General features: G+C 50.7%; 1 protein-coding gene across 1 annotated transcript in view; it reads left to right on the top strand.

The window, feature by feature from the left end:
* LOC135546686 (1-phosphatidylinositol 4,5-bisphosphate phosphodiesterase eta-1-like) overlaps positions 1 to 17500 on the top strand; it is a 121634-nt gene that overhangs the window by 55965 nt on the left and 48169 nt on the right. Inside the window, 1 exon segment of the mRNA XM_064975298.1 lies at positions 10621 to 10792. Within this exon segment, the coding sequence (XP_064831370.1) occupies positions 10621 to 10792 (172 nt within the window).

Genomic DNA, 17500 nt, shown 5'->3' with positions numbered 1-17500 from the left:
GAGGGAGGCAGCCAGGTAAATGAGTGAGGGAGGCAGCCAGGTAAATGAGTGAGGGAGGCAGCCAGGTAAATGAGTGAGAGAGGCAGCCAGGTAAATGAGTGTGGGAGGCAGCCAGGTAAATGAGTGAGAGAGGCAGCCAGGTAAATGAGTGTTGGAGGCAGCCAGGTAAATGAGTGTTGGAGGCAGCCAGGTAAATGAGTGTTGGAGGCAGCCATGTAAATGAGTGTGGGAGGCAGCCAGGTAAATGAGTATTGGAGGCAGCCAGGTAAATGAGTGAGGGAGACAGGGAGGTAAATGAGTGTTGGAGGCAGCCAGGTAAATGAGTGAGAGAGGCAGCCAGGCAAATGAGTGTTGGAGGCAGCCAGGTAAATGAGTGTTGGAGGCAGCCATGTAAATGAGTGTGCGAGAGAGCCAGGTAAATGAGTGTTGGAGGCAGCCAGGTAAATGAGTGTTGGAGGCAGCCAGGTAAATGAGTGAGGGAGACAGGGAGGTAAATGAGTGTGGGAGGCAGCCAGGTAAATGAGTGTTGGAGGCAGCCAGGTAAATGAGTGAGGGAGACAGGGAGGTAAATGAGTGTTGGAGGCAGCAGGGTAAATGAATGAGGGAGACAGCCAGGTAAATGAGTGAGGGAGGCAGCCAGGTAAATGAGTGACGGAGGCAGCCAGGTAAATGAGTGAGGGAGAGAGCCAGGTAAATGAGTGAGGGAGGCAGGGAGGTAAATGAGTGACGGAGGCAGGGAGGTAAATGAGTGAGGGAGGCAGCCAGGTAAATGAGTGAGGGAGGCAGCCAGGTAAATGAGTGTTGGAGGCAGCCAGGTAAATGAGTGAGGGAGGCAGCCAGGTAAATGAGTGAGGGAGGCAGCCAGGTAAATGAGTGACGGAGGCAGGGAGATAAATGAGTGAGGGAGGCAGCCAGGTAAATGAGTGAGGGAGGCAGCCAGGTAAATGAGTGTTGGAGGCAGCCAGGTAAATGAGTGACGGAGGCAGCCAGGTAAATGAGTGAGGGAGGCAGCCAGGTAAATGAGTGACGGAGGCAGCCAGGTAAATGAGTGAGGGAGAGAGCCAGGTAAATGAGTGAGGGAGAGAGCCAGGTAAATGAGTGAGGGAGGCAGGGAGGTAAATGAGTGACGGAGGCAGGGAGGTAAATGAGTGACGGAGGCAGCCAGGTAAATGAGTGAGGGAGGCAGGGAGGTAAATGAGTGACGGAGGCAGCCAGGTAAATGAGTGTTGGAGGCAGGGAGGTAAATGAGTGAGGGAGACAGGGAGGTAAATGAGTGACGGAGGCAGGGAGGTAAATGAGTGAGGGAGGCAGGGAGGTAAATGAGTGAGGGAGATAGGGAGGTAAATGAGTGACGGAGGCAGCCAGGTAAATGAGTGAGGGAGAGAGCCAGGTAAATGAGTGAGGGAGACAGGGAGGTAAATAAGTGTTGGAGGCAGCCAGGTAAATGAGTGAGGGAGATAGGGAGGTAAATGAGTGAGGGAGGCAGCCAGGTAAATGAGTGAGGGAGGCAGCCAGGTAAATGAGTGACGGAGGCAGGGAGGTAAATGAGTGAGGGAGGCAGCCAGGTAAATGAGTGAGGGTGGCAGCCAGGTAAATGAGTGAGGGAGAGAGCCAGGTAAATGAGTGAGGGAGACAGGGAGGTAAATGAGTGAGGGAGGCAGCCAGGTAAATGAGTGAGGGAGAGAGCCAGGTAAATGAGTGAGGGAGACAGGGAGGTACATGAGTGAGGGAGACAGGGAGGTAAATGAGTGAGGGAGGCAGGGAGGTAAATGAGTGAGGGAGGCAGGGAGGTAAATGAGTGACGGAGGCAGGGAGGTAAATGAGTGAGGGAGGCAGGGAGGTAAATGAGTGAGGGAGACAGGGAGGTAAATGAGTGAGGGAGGCAGTGAGGTAAATGAGTGACGGAGACAGGGAGGTAAATGAGTGAGGGAGACAGGGAGGTAAATGAGTGAGGGAGACAGGGAGGTAAATGAGTGACGGAGGCAGCCAGGTAAATGAGTGTTGGAGGCAGCCAGGTAAATGAGTGAGAGAGGCAGCCAGGTAAATGAGTGTGGGAGGCAGCCAGGTAAATGAGTGAGAGAGGCAGCCAGGTAAATGAGTGTTGGAGGCAGCCAGGTAAATGAGTGTTGGAGGCAGCCAGGTAAATGAGTGTTGGAGGCAGCCATGTAAATGAGTGTGGGAGAGAGCCAGGTAAATGAGTGTTGGATGCAGCCATGTAAATGAGTGTGGGAGGCAGCCAGGTAAATGAGTATTGGAGGCAGCCAGGTAAATGAGTGAGGGAGACAGGGAGGTAAATGAGTGTTGGAGGCAGCCAGGTAAATGAGTGAGAGAGGCAGCCAGGCAAATGAGTGTTGGAGGCAGCCAGGTAAATGAGTGTTGGAGGCAGCCATGTAAATGAGTGTGCGAGAGAGCCAGGTAAATGAGTGTTGGAGGCAGCCAGGTAAATGAGTGTTGGAGGCAGCCAGGTAAATGAGTGAGTGAGACAGGGAGGTAAATGAGTGTGGGAGGCAGCCAGGTAAATGAGTGTTGGAGGCAGCCAGGTAAATGAGTGAGGGAGACAGGGAGGTAAATGAGTGAGGGAGGCAGCCAGGAAAATGAGTGAGGGAGGCAGCCAGGTAAATGAGTGTGGGAGGCAGCCAGGTAAATGAGTGAGGGAGGCAGCCAGGTAAATGAGTGAGGGAGGCAGCCAGGTAAATGAGTGAGGGAGGCAGCCAGGTAAATGAGTGAGGGAGGCAGCCAGGTAAATGAGTGAGAGAGGCAGCCAGGTAAATGAGTGTGGGAGGCAGCCAGGTAAATGAGTGAGAGAGGCAGCCAGGTAAATGAGTGTTGGAGGCAGCCAGGTAAATGAGTGTTGGAGGCAGCCAGGTAAATGAGTGTTGGAGGCAGCCATGTAAATGAGTGTGGGAGGCAGCCAGGTAAATGAGTATTGGAGGCAGCCAGGTAAATGAGTGAGGGAGACAGGGAGGTAAATGAGTGTTGGAGGCAGCCAGGTAAATGAGTGAGAGAGGCAGCCAGGCAAATGAGTGTTGGAGGCAGCCAGGTAAATGAGTGTTGGAGGCAGCCATGTAAATGAGTGTGCGAGAGAGCCAGGTAAATGAGTGTTGGAGGCAGCCAGGTAAATGAGTGTTGGAGGCAGCCAGGTAAATGAGTGAGGGAGACAGGGAGGTAAATGAGTGTGGGAGGCAGCCAGGTAAATGAGTGTTGGAGGCAGCCAGGTAAATGAGTGAGGGAGACAGGGAGGTAAATGAGTGTTGGAGGCAGCAGGGTAAATGAATGAGGGAGACAGCCAGGTAAATGAGTGAGGGAGGCAGCCAGGTAAATGAGTGACGGAGGCAGCCAGGTAAATGAGTGAGGGAGAGAGCCAGGTAAATGAGTGAGGGAGGCAGGGAGGTAAATGAGTGACGGAGGCAGGGAGGTAAATGAGTGAGGGAGGCAGCCAGGTAAATGAGTGAGGGAGGCAGCCAGGTAAATGAGTGTTGGAGGCAGCCAGGTAAATGAGTGAGGGAGGCAGCCAGGTAAATGAGTGAGGGAGGCAGCCAGGTAAATGAGTGACGGAGGCAGGGAGATAAATGAGTGAGGGAGGCAGCCAGGTAAATGAGTGAGGGAGGCAGCCAGGTAAATGAGTGTTGGAGGCAGCCAGGTAAATGAGTGACGGAGGCAGCCAGGTAAATGAGTGAGGGAGGCAGCCAGGTAAATGAGTGACGGAGGCAGCCAGGTAAATGAGTGAGGGAGAGAGCCAGGTAAATGAGTGAGGGAGAGAGCCAGGTAAATGAGTGAGGGAGGCAGGGAGGTAAATGAGTGACGGAGGCAGGGAGGTAAATGAGTGACGGAGGCAGGGAGGTAAATGAGTGACGGAGGCAGCCAGGTAAATGAGTGTTGGAGGCAGGGAGGTAAATGAGTGACGGAGGCAGGGAGGTAAATGAGTGACGGAGGCAGCCAGGTAAATGAGTGAGGGAGGCAGGGAGGTAAATGAGTGACGGAGGCAGCCAGGTAAATGAGTGTTGGAGGCAGGGAGGTAAATGAGTGAGGGAGACAGGGAGGTAAATGAGTGACGGAGGCAGGGAGGTAAATGAGTGAGGGAGGCAGGGAGGTAAATGAGTGAGGGAGATAGGGAGGTAAATGAGTGACGGAGGCAGCCAGGTAAATGAGTGAGGGAGAGGGAGGTAAATGAGTGACGGAGGCAGGGAGGTAAATGAGTGAGGGAGGCAGGGAGGTAAATGAGTGAGGGAGATAGGGAGGTAAATGAGTGACGGAGGCAGCCAGGTAAATGAGTGAGGGAGAGGGAGGTAAATGAGTGACGGAGGCAGCCAGGTAAATGAGTGAGGGAGAGGGAGGTAAATGAGTGAGGGAGGCAGCCAGGTAAATGAGTGAGGGAGGCAGCCAGGTAAATGAGTGACGGAGGCAGGGAGGTAAATGAGTGAGGGAGGCAGCCAGGTAAATGAGTGAGGGAGAGGGAGGTAAATGAGTGAGGGAGGCAGCCAGGTAAATGAGTGAGGGAGGCAGCCAGGTAAATGAGTGAGGGAGAGAGCCAGGTAAATGAGTGAGGGAGAGAGCCAGGTAAATGAGTGAGGGAGACAGGGAGGTAAATGAGTGACGAAGGCAGCCAGGTAAATGAGTGAGGGAGGCAGGGAGGTAAATGAGTGACGAAGGCAGCCAGGTAAATGAGTGAGGGAGGCAGGGAGGTAAATGAGTGAGGGAGGCAGCCAGGTAAATGAGTGAGGGAGGCAGCCAGGTAAATGAGTGACGGAGGCAGGGAGGTAAATGAGTGAGGGAGACAGGGAGGTAAATGAGTGAGGGAGGCAGCCAGGTAAATGAGTGACGGAGAGAGCCAGGTAAATGAGTGAGGGAGAGAGCCAGGTAAATGAGTGAGGGAGACAGGGAGGTAAATGAGTGACGGAGGCAGCCAGGTAAATGAGTGAGGGAGGCAGCCAGGTAAATGAGTGAGGGAGAGAGCCAGGTAAATGAGTGAGGGAGACAGGGAGGTAAATAAGTGTTGGAGGCAGCCAGGTAAATGAGTGAGGGAGATAGGGAGGTAAATGAGTGAGGGAGGCAGCCAGGTAAATGAGTGAGGGAGGCAGCCAGGTAAATGAGTGACGGAGGCAGGGAGGTAAATGAGTGAGGGAGGCAGCCAGGTAAATGAGTGAGGGAGGCAGCCAGGTAAATGAGTGAGGGAGAGAGCCAGGTAAATGAGTGAGGGAGACAGGGAGGTAAATGAGTGAGGGAGGCAGCCAGGTAAATGAGTGAGGGAGAGAGCCAGGTAAATGAGTGAGGGAGACAGGGAGGTACATGAGTGAGGGAGGCAGGGAGGTAAATGAGTGAGGGAGGCAGGGAGGTAAATGAGTGAGGGAGGCAGGGAGGTAAATGAGTGACGGAGGCAGGGAGGTAAATGAGTGAGGGAGGCAGGGAGGTAAATGAGTGAGGGAGACAGGGAGGTAAATGAGTGAGGGAGGCAGTGAGGTAAATGAGTGACGGAGACAGGGAGGTAAATGAGTGAGGGAGACAGGGAGGTAAATGAGTGAGGGAGACAGGGAGGTAAATGAGTGACGGAGGCAGCCAGGTAAATGAGTGTTGGAGGCAGCCAGGTAAATGAGTGACGGTGGCAGCCAGGTAAATGAGTGTTGGAGGCAGCCAGGTAAATGAGTGATGGAGGCAGGGAGGTAAATGAGTTGGCACCATCATCATAACTGAATAGAGAGGAGAGGATGCTATCTCATTGTTGTGCAATTAGCTGGAATAGCTGGCTAATTAGTATTTTCTCCTAATAGGAGAGGCTGGATAATGGATGGAATGGTGTAATTCTGACACTCTTTTATGAAATGATAGACCGCGCCAAATTTCTGTCCCTCACTCTCTCAGTTTTTTATTTTAGTGTTATGATGAACGAGGCTCCTGGCATGTGATGAGCATTACCTCATTTATCATTACTTTTCCACCTGGGGGAGAGAACATACTCCACTATCCCTCAACTCTCACTGTGTGTGTGTGTGTGTGTGTGTGTGTGTGTGTGTGTGTGTGTGTGTGTGTGTGTGTGTGTGTGTGTGTGTGTGTGTGTGTGTGTGTGTGTGTGTGTGTGTGTGTGTGTGAGCATGTACCTGGATGTGTGTGTGTGTGTGTGTGTGTGTGTGTGTGTGTGTGTGTGTGTGTGTGTGTGTGTGTGTGTGTGTGTGTGTGTGTGTGTGTGTGTGTGTGTGTGTGTGTGTGTGTGTGTGTGTGTGTGTGTGAGCATGTACCTGGATGTGTGTGTGTGGTGTGTGTGTGTGTGTGTGTGTGTGTGTGTGTGTGTGTGTGTGTGTGTGTGTGTGTGTGCGTGTGTGTGTTTTTGAGCACATACCTGGCTCAGTGTGTGTGTGTGTGTGTTTGTGTGTGTGTGTTTCCTTAAAGAGACAGGGGAGGAGAGGTCAGTTCAGGACTCAGAGAGCTCAGGGAGAGCTGTCAGTCTGACAGGTTTGACATTTGAGCTGAGCTGCTGCCTGAACACAAGTCATTTCACCTCCAAATGAACGCACACACGCACACACACACACACACACACACACACACACACACACACACACACACACACACACACACACACACACACACACACACACACACACACACACACACACACACACTCTCACACACACACACACTCTCACACACACACACACACACACACACACACACACACACACACACACACACACACACACACACACACACACACACACACACACACACACACACACACACACACACAGAAAAAAATGTTGATTATTTTCTGTTGTGTTTCTTGTTTCTTGTCAAATCTATTCTGCCAGAGGTTGGGGTGGGGCTGGTTTGAAAGGATTTATTTTTACGGAATCTAAAAATGCAATAATAGTTTTTTTCTTTTTATGTCAACAGTTCAGTCTCATATCAATTTGTTGCATACGAAAGTGCAATATAGGGTTTTATTTGATTTAAAGGACTTGACAGTCCTTGACTTTTATAGTGAAGAGCAGTACGCCTGGCTGCCAGACCCTTCCAGTGTCATAGAACTCGGCTACTCACGGAGATATCAAATCAAAATCAAATCAAATCGTATTAGTCGCACGCTCCGAATACAACAGGTGTCGACCTTACAGTGAAATGCTTACTTACGAGCCCCTGACCAACAATGCAGTTTCAAATAATACGGAAAAGAATAAGAAATAAAAGTAACAAGTAATTAAAGAGCAGCAGTCAAATAACAATAGATATCCAAGGTTGTGTGAGTCTATGTTTAGGGGAAATCTCCTGTGTATGAAGATACGTGGGAGGGCAAAAAGCCTACTAACGAAGCACCTCGCTGTTCAAATTATATTAGTCACATACGCCGAATACAACAGGTTTAGACTACAGTGAAATGCTTACTTACGAGCCCCTAATCAACAATGCAATTAAAAAAAATACAGATAAAAATAAGATATAAAAGTAACAAGCAATTAAAGAGCAGCAGTCAAATAACAATAGTGAGACTATATACAGGGTCCATGTGCGGTGGCACCGGTTAGTTGAGGTAATATGTACATGTAGGTAGAGTTATTAAAGTGATTATGCATAGATGATAACAACAGAGAGTAGCAGTGGTGTAAAAGAAGGGGAGAGGGTGCAAATAGTCTGGGTAGCCATTTGATTAGATGTTCACAAGTATTATGGCTTTTGGGGTAGAAGCTGTTTAGAAGCCTCTTGGACCTAGACTTGGCGCTCCGGTACCGCTTGCCGTGCGGTAGCAGAGAGAACAGTCTATGACTAGGGTGGCTGGAATCTTTGACAATTTTTAGGGCCTTCCTCTGACACCGCCTGGTATAGAGGTCCTGGATGGCAGGAAGCTTTGCCGCAGGGATGTACTGGGCTGTTCGCACTACCCTCTGACACCGCCTGGTGTAGAGGTCCTAGATGGCAGGACGCTTGGCCCCAGTGATGTACTGGGCTGTTCGCACTACCCTCTGTAGCGCCTTGCGGTCAGAGGCCGAGCAGTTTTCATACCAAGCAGTGATGCTCTCGATGGTGCAGCTGTCGAACCTTTTGAGGATTTGAGGACCCATGCCAAATCTTTTCAGTCTCCTGAGGGGGGATAGGTTTTGTCATGCCCTCTTCACAACTGTCATGCTGTGCTTGGACCATGTTAGTTTGTTGGTGATGTGAACACCGAGGAACTTGAAGCTCTCAACCTGCTCCACTGCAGCCCAGTCGATGAGAATGGGGGGCGTGCTCGGTTCTCTTTTTCCTGTAGTCCACAATCATCTTCTTTGTTTTGATCACGTTGAGGGAGTGGTTGTTGTCCTGGCACCACCCGGCCAGGTCTCTGACCTCCTCCCTATAGGCTGTCTCGTCGTTGTCGGTGATCAGGTCTACCACTGTTGTGTCATTGACAAACTTAATGGTGTTGGAGTCATGCCTGGCCGTGCAGTCATGAGTGAACAGGGAGGACAGGAGTGGACTGAGCACGCACCCCTGAGGGGCCCCTGTGTTGAGGATCAGCGTGGCGGATGTGTTGTTACCTACCCTTACCAACTGGGGGCGGACCGTCAGGATGTCCAGGATCCAGTTGCAGAGGGAGGTGTTTAGTCCCTGGGTCCTTAGCTTATTGATGAGCTTTGAGTGCACTATGGTGTTGAACGCTGAGCTGTAGTCAATGAATAGCATTCTCACATAGGTGTTCCTTTTGTCCAGGTGGGAAGGGCAGTGTTGCTGTGCAATAGAGATTGTTTCATCTGTGGATCTGTTGGGGCGGTATGCAAATTGGAGTGGATCTAGGGTTTCTGGGATAATGGTATTGATATGAGCCATGACCAGCCTTTCAAAGCACTTCATGGCTACAGACGTGAGTGCTACGGGTTGGTAGTCATTTAGGCAGGTTACCTTTGTGTTCTTGGGCACAGGCACTATGGTGGTCTGTTTTAAACATGTTGGTTTTACAGCCTCGGACAGGGAGAGGTTGGAAATGTCAGTGAAGACACCAGTTGGTCAGTGCATGCTCACAGTGCACGTCCTGGTAATCCGTCTGGCCCTGCGGCCTTGAGAATGTTGACCTGTTTAAAGGTCTTACTCACATCGGCTGCGTAGAGCATGATCACAGCTGGTGCTCTCATGCATATTTCAGTGTTATTTGCCTCGAAGCGAACATAGAAGTAGTTTAGCTCATATGGTGGGCTCGTGTCACTGGGCAGCTCTCGGCTGTGCTTCCCAATGTAGTCTGTAATAGTTTGCAGGCCCTGCCACATCCTACGAGCGTTAGAACCGGTGTAGTACGATTCTATCTTAGTCCTGTATTGACTCCTTGCCTGTTGGATAGTTCGTCGGAGGGCATAGCGAGATTTCTTATAAACTTCTGGATTGGTGTCCTGCTCCTTGAAAGTGGCAGCTGCAGCCTTTAGCTCAGTGCGGATGTTGCCTGTAATCCATGGCTTCTGGTTGGGGTATGTACGTACGGTCACTGTGGGGACGACTTCAACGATGCACTTATTGATGAAGCCAATGACTGGTGTGGTGTACTCCTCAATGCAATCGGAGGAATCCCGGAACATATTCCAGTCTGTGCTAGTAAAACAGTCCTGTTGCTTAGCAACTGCTTCATCTGACCACTTTTTTATTGATCGAGTCACTGGTGCTTCCTGCTTTAATTTTTGTTTGTAATCAGGAATCAGGAGGATAGAATTATGGTCAGATTTGCCAAATGGAGGCCGAGGGAAAGCTTTGCATGCGTCTCTGTTTGTGGAGTAAAGGTGGTCCAGAGTTTTTTCCCTCTGGTTGCACATTTAACATGCTGATTAAAGTCCCCGGCTACTTGGAGTGCCACCTCTGGGTGAGCGTTGTCCTGTTTGCTTATTGCGGAATACAGCTCATTCAATGCTGTGTTAGTCCCAGCCTCTGACTGTGGTGGTATGTAAACAGCTACAAAAAATACAGATGAAAACTCTCTTGGTAGATAGTGTGGTCTACTGCTTATCATGAGATACTCTACCTCAGGTGAGCAATAGCTCGAGACTTCCTTAGATATCGTGCACCAGCTGTTATTTACAAAAATACATAGTACGCCGCCCCTTGTCTTACCAGACACCGCTGTTCTATCCTGCCAGTGTGGCGTATAACCAGCCAGCTGTATGTTGATAGTGTCGTCTTTCAGCCACGACTCAGTGAAGCATAAGATGTTACAGTTTTGAATGTCCCATTGGTAGTTTAATCTTCTGCGTAGTTCATCTATTTTATTCACGAAGGATTGCGCGTTTTCTAGCAGAATGGAAGGAAGTGGTGGTTTATTCGATCGCCTACGAATTCTCAGTAGGCAGCCCTCCAACAACCTTTTTCTCCGCCTTCTCTTCACGCAAATGACGGGGATCTGGGCCTGTTCCCGAGAAAGCAGTACATCATTCACATCTTGCTCGTCGGACTCGTTAAAGGAAAAGAAAGGATTCTGCCAGTTCGTGTTGAGTAATCGCAGACCTGATGTCCAGAAGTTATTTTCAGTCATAAGAGATGGTTAGGGGCAACATTATGTACAAAATAAGTTACAAACAAGGCAAATAAACAAAGAAAAAAAACACAATCGGTAAAACGTCAGACTTCTTCTCTGCCGCCATTGTGGTCATAGTAACGCCATGTCTCTCCCTTCCCTAGGTACCCAGTGATCCTGTCCATAGAGAACCACTGTTGCATCCAACAACAGAAGAAGATAGCCCAGTACCTCAGAAAGATATTGGGAGACAAGCTGGACCTGGGAGAGACTTTCCACAGAGACTCTAAACAGCTACCCAGCCCCCACTGTCTACAGGGGAAGATCCTCATCAAGGTACACACACGGACCATCCTCTTCTCCTTCTGTCATACCTCTCTCCTCAAACACTCCTCTTCTTCCTCTGTCTGCCTCTCCTCACTCTTAGTAGTCCGCCACTGTATTAGTCATGCTGGGAGAAAGTAGGCCTCCACTGTATTAGTCATGTTGGTAGAAAGTAATCCGCCACTGTATTAGTCATGCTGGGAGAAAGTAGGCCTCCACTGTATTATTCATGCTGGGAGAAAGTAGTCCTCCACTGTATTAGTCATGCTGGGAGAAAGTAGGCCTCCACTGTATTAGTCATGCTGGTAGAAAGTAATCCGCCACTGTATTAGTCATGCTGGGAGAATGTAGTCCTCCAATGTATTAGTCATGCTGGGAGAAAGTAGTCCTCCACTGTATTAGTCATGCTGGGAGAATGTAGTCCTCCACTGTATTAGTCATGCTGGGAGAAAGTAGGCCTCCACTGTATTAGTCATGCTGGGAGAAAGTTGTCCGCCACTGTATTAGTCATGCTGGGAGAAAGTAGGCCTCCACTGTATTAGTCATGCTGGGAGAAAGTAGGCCTCCACTGTATTAGTCATGCTGGGAGAATGTAGGCCTCAACTGTATTAGTCATGCTGGGAGAATGTAGTCCTCCACTGTATTAGTCATGCTGGGAGAAAGTAGGCCTCCACTGTATTAGTCATGCTGGGAGAAAGTAGGCCTCCAATGTATTAGTCATGCTGGGAGAAAGTAGGCCTCCACTGTAGTAGTCATGCTGGGAGAAAGTAGGCCTCCACTGTATTAGTCATGCTGGGAGAAAGTAGGCCTCCACTGTATTAGTCATGCTGGGAGAAAGTAGGCCTCCACTGTATTAGTCATGCTGGGAGAAACTAGGCCTCCACTGTATTAGTCATGCTGGGAGAAAGTAGTCCTCCACTGTATTAGTCATGCTGGGAGAAAGTAGGCCTCCACTGTATTAGTCATGCTGAGAGAAAGTAGGCCTCCACTGTATTAGTCATGCTGGGAGAAAGTAGTCCTCCACTGTATTAGTCATGCTGAGAGAAAGTAGGCCTCCACTGTATTAGTCATGCTGGGAGAAAGTAGGCCTCCACTATATTAGTCATGCTGGGAGAAAGTAGGCCTCCACTGTATTAGTCATGCTGGGAGAAAGTAGGCCTCCACTGTATTAGTCATGCTGGGAGAAAGTAGGCCTCCACTATATTAGTCATGCTGGGAGAAAGTAGGCCTCCACTGTATTAGTCATGCTGGGAGAAAGTAGGCCTCCTCTGTATTAGTCATGCTGGGAGAAAGTAGGCCTCCACTGTATTAGTCATGCTGGGAGAAAGTAGTCCGCCACTGTATTAGTCATGCTGGGAGAAAGTAGTCCGCCACTGTATTAGTCATGCTGGGAGAAAGTAGGCCTCCACTGTATTAGTCATGCTGGGAGAAAGTAGGCCTCCACTGTATTAGTCATGCTGGGAGAAAGTAGGCCTCCACTGTATTAGTCATGCTGGGAGAAAGTAGGCCTCCACTGTATTAGTCATGCTGGGAGAAAGTAGGCCTCCACTGTATTAGTCATGCTGGGAGAAACTAGGCCTCCACTGTATTAGTCATGCTGGGAGAAAGTAGGCCTCCACTGTATTAGTCATGCTGGGAGAAAGTAGTCCTCCACTGTATTAGTCATGCTGGGAGAAAGTAGGCCTCCACTGTATTAGTCATGCTGAGAGAAAGTAGGCCTCCACTGTATTAGTCATGCTGGGAGAAAGTAGTCCTCCACTGTATTAGTCATGCTGAGAGAAAGTAGGCCTCCACTGTATTAGTCATGCTGGGAGAAAAAGAGGGATGACATGTGGTTATATAATTGAGGAGTGAAGGACTGGTCAGTTACATGGCATTATTATATCATTATATTACACACACACACACACACACACACACACACACACACACACACACACACACACACACACACACACACACACACACACACACACACACACACACACACACACACACATACACAAAGTCTCTCTCTCTGTTGCTTTCTCTCTATGTCTCTCTCTGTCTGCCTGGGACAGATTAGAGATAACCAAACCAGAGCCTGGAGAGACTCAGCATAGTGGGAAACGTATTCAGTACACTCACACTCTCACACATTCACTCATGCGCACTGTGGAAAATCAACTAAAGAAAGAAAGAGTGGAGAGAGAGAGAGACAGAGATAGAGAGAGATACAGAGAGAGATAGAGAGAATGAAATGTAAAATATCAGTGAAAGAGTCTAATGTATAGGATTTGTCCTCATAGGACACATCACTGCACTCAGTACTCTTCTGTAAACTGGTCATCTCTGTATGCTTGTCGCAAGATCCACTGGTTGGTGCTTTTTTATAAAACCCTCTTAGTCCTAAATCCCCCTATCTGAGATATCTACTGCAGCCCTCATCCTCCACATACAACACCCGTTCTGCCAGTCACATTCTGTTCAATGTCCCCAAAGCACACACATCCCTGGTTCGCTCGTCTTTTCAGTTTGCTGCAGCTAGCGACTGGGACGAGCTGCAACAAACACTCAAACTGGACAGTTTTATCTCAATTTCTTCATTCAAGGACTCAATCATAGACACTCTTACTGACAGTTGTGTCTGCTTTGCGTGGTGCATTGTTGTCTCTACCTCGCCCGACGTCTCGAACCAGGGATGGATTGAACGGAGTATGCCGGGGCCCCCTCGATGTCCAGAGGGGGTGGAGGAACCTCCAGCACCGCAGCTTCCTGGAGCGGGCCAGCCACCATCGGCCTGAGGAGAGACACATGTAACGAGGGGTTAATGAGGTAATCAGGGGGAAGCTGTAACCTACAACATACCTCGTTCACTCTCCTCGGGACTTTAAATGGCCCCACAAACCGCGGACCCAGCTTCCGACAGGGCAGGCGAAGGTGCAGGTTCCAACTTTCTGGCGCCTCACGGCGCGCTGAAGATGGACATGGACGGCGTCCCATGTCTCCTCCGCACACCGGAACCAGTCATCCACCGCAGGAGCTTCGGTCTGAAACTGATGCCAAGGAGCCAGAACCGGCTGACACCCCAACACACACTGTATGGGAGAGAGGTTAGTGGAAGAGTGGCAGAGCGAGTTCTGGGCCATATTTGCCCAGGGCACGAACGCTGCCCACTCCCCCGGCCGGTCCTGGCAATAAGATCTCAGAAACCTACCCACATCCTGGTTAACCCTCTCCACCTGCCCGTTACTCTCGGGGTAAGGCTGACCGAGACCCCCAGACCCTCGAAGTAAACTGGGCACCCCGATCAGACACTATATCCTCAGGCAGCCCATAGTGCCGGTAGACGTGAGTCAACAGGGCCTCCGCAGTTTGTAGGGCCGTATGGAGACTGGGCAAAGGGAGGAGACGACAGGACTTAGAAAAACGATCCACACCGACCAGGATCATGGTGTTACCCTGTGAATGTGGAAGATAGGTTATGAAATCCACCGACAGGTGCGACCACTGTCATTGGGGAATGGGTAAGGGTTGTAACTTACCTCTGTCCAGGTGCCTAGTAGCCTTACACTGGGCGCACAGCAGACGGAATGTACCGACGCCCAGCTGGACGTAACGCTGGGCTCTGTACGTAACGCCCGCCCAATGTCGCGTCCAGCTCCCACATTACCGGCGCCACCAAGCAAGAGGCGGGGAGTATGGGAGTGGGATCCATGGTCCGCTCCTCTGTGTCATACTGCCGGGACAGTGCATCTGCCTTAACGTTCTGGGAACCTGGTCTGTACGAAAGAGTGAAAACAAAACGGGTGAAAAACATGGCCCACCTTGCCTGGCGAGGGTTCAGTCTCCTCGCCGCCCAGATGTACTCCAGATTGCAGTGGTCAGTCCAGATGAGAAAAGGGTGTTTAGCCCCCTCAAGCCAATGACTCCACGCTTTCAAAGCCTTGACTACAGTCAACAGCTCCCGGTCCCCCACATCATAGTTTTGCTCCTCCGGGCTGAGCTTCTTCGAGAAGAAGGCACAGGGGCGGAGCTTCGGTGGCATACCTGAGTGTTGAGAGAGCACCGCTCCTATCCCAGCATCGGACGCGGCCACCTCCACCAAGAACGCCAAAGAGGGATCCGGATGGGCCAGCACGGGCGCCGAGGTAAACAGAGCCCTTAGTTGCCCAAAAGCCCTGTCCGCCTCAACTGACCACTGCAGATGTACAGGACCCCCCTTCAGCAGTGAGGTAATGGGAGCAGCCACCTGACCAAAACCCAGATAAATCTCCGATAGTAATTGGCAAACCCTAAAAATCGTGGCACCTCCTTTACCGTGGTGAGAGTCGGCCAATTACGCATGGCTGAAATGCGGTCACTCTCCATCTCCACCCCTGATGTGGAAATGCGATACCCTAGGAAGGAGACGGCTTGCTGAAGGAACAGGCATTTCTCAGCCTTGACGTACAGGACATGCTCCAACAGTCGTCCAAGTACCTTGCACACCAAGGACACATGCTCGGCGCATGTAGTGGAGTATACCAGAATGTCATCGATACACCACTACAACCTACCCATGCAGGTCCCTGAAAATCTCTTCTACAAAGGCTTGGAAGACTAATGGAGCATTCATCAACCCGTATGGCATGACGAGGTACTTCCACTCGTCTCCCTCCCGGATACGCACCAGGTGGAATGCGCTCCTGAGATCCAGTTTTGTGAAGAAGCGCGCCCCGTGCATTGACTAGCGGGTAACTGTACCTCACCGGGATTTGAATGAGACCTCGATAGTCAATACACGGGCACAAACCTCCATCCTTCTTCTTCACAAAAAAATAAACTTGAGGAGCCGGGTGAAGTGGATGACCCTGACGCAGGGATTCTGAGACACATGTCTCCATAGCCACCATCTCCACTTGCGACAGGGGATCCACATGACTCCTGGGAAGTGCAGCGTCTACCAGGAGACTTATCGCACAATCCCCCCGTCAATGGGGGGATGCGGGGGGATGCGCACAGTGGAGACCTGGGGGGATGCGCACAGTGGAGACCTGGTTTGGGCTTTCCACCATCGTAGCACCAACGGAAACCCCTCCACACCTCCCCGAGCACTCTCTCGACCACACGTGAGAGCCCTCTGTTGTCATGAAATAGTGGGGTTATGATGAGCCAACCAGGGAAGGCCCAGTACCACGGGAAACGCAGAAGAGTCAATGAGAAAGAGACTTATATTCTCCTCCTGACTCCCTTGCGTCACCATGGCCAGGGAGATAGTGATTACTCCGGACCCCAATGGTCGACTGTCCAGAGCTTGAACTTGGAAAGGCCACAGGGATAATGGGGATCATATGACTAAATGCGAGCGCTCTGTCAATAAAATTCCCAGCTGCGACTGAATCGACAAGCGCCTTATGCTGGGAATGCGGGGAAAAATCAGGAAAACAAACAGGTAAAAACAGTTGAACAACAGAGGACTCTGGATGATAGTGGTGTAGACTCACCTGGGGTGACGCCAGAGTTCCCTGCCTGCTGCCTCGACTCCCAGAGGGACCAACCGGCACCGACCGGCAGTGTGTCCTCTGGGGCCACAGATGGTGCACGAACTGGAACCCCCTCTGGTCTTCCTACACACCGCCCCCCAGCTCCATAGGTTCAGGATTGGGGGTGCGAGGGGATGGAACCACCAGACCCCGATCTGAATGTCCACGGGTAGCCAGGAGGTTGTCCAGCCGGATGGACAGGTCTACCAGCTGATCCAATGTGAGGGTGGTGTCTCTGCAGGCCAACTCCTGATGGACGTCTTGCGCAGACTGCAACGGTAGTGGTCGATCAGTGCCCTGTCATTCCATCCCGCGTCGGCAGCCAGGGTCCTAAACTCTAGGACAAACTCTTGGGCGCTCCTCGTCTTCTGCCTCAGCTGGAAGAGGCGCTCACCCGCCACTCTACCCTCTGGCGGGTGGTCGAAGACCGGAACATCTGTGAAGTCCTCCAATGCGGCATCTCCTTCTCCCCACACGGCGTTGGCCCACTCCAGAGCTCTCCCTGAGAGGCACGAGATGAGCGCAAACACCCTCTCCCTTTCCGAGGGAGCTGGGTAAACGGTGCCCAGGTATAGGTCCAGCTGTACAGGAAACCCTGGCACCGTGCCACCGTCCTCCTAAGCATCCGACTCGGACCGGTTGCAGGAGAAGTGAGTAGTGGAGGTTTGGGTTGCGTTGTTGAAGGTGCTGGTGGACCTACTCGTCTCTCCCAATGGTCCAGGGTCTGGATAACTTGATCCATGATGGCGCCGAGATGATGGATTACTTTCGCTTGCTCCTGGATGCGCTCCTCGACCCCTATATCAGGGGTAACTGTTCCTGCTGACTCTATGCAGGGTCGGGAATTCTGTAATGGGGTGCGTGCTGGTGGCAGGGAAGTCAGGCGCAGGAGAACGAAATTGGTATAAACTAAGTTATTTAATGAATTCTTACAAACTCCGAAAACCAACATACAAAATAAAGAAAGTGGTTAAAAACCCGTCGCACACCATAACATACTTGGCACCAATACATACAACAAATAATTCCCGACAAGGACATGAGGGAAAATATACAATATGTAATTAGGGAATTGAAACCAAGACATAAAACATGGATCGGCAATGGCTAGAAGACCGGTGACGTCGACCGCCAAACACCGCCCGAACAAGGAGAGTGCAGAAGTCGTGACAGTGCCCAACAATGTTTGTACCCTGTTTTGTGCTGCTACCATGTT

Source organism: Oncorhynchus masou, chromosome 9 (assembly GCF_036934945.1).
Source record: "Oncorhynchus masou masou isolate Uvic2021 chromosome 9, UVic_Omas_1.1, whole genome shotgun sequence".
NCBI lineage: Eukaryota > Metazoa > Chordata > Actinopteri > Salmoniformes > Salmonidae > Oncorhynchus > Oncorhynchus masou.
This window is presented reverse-complemented; position numbering and strand designations above follow the sequence as displayed.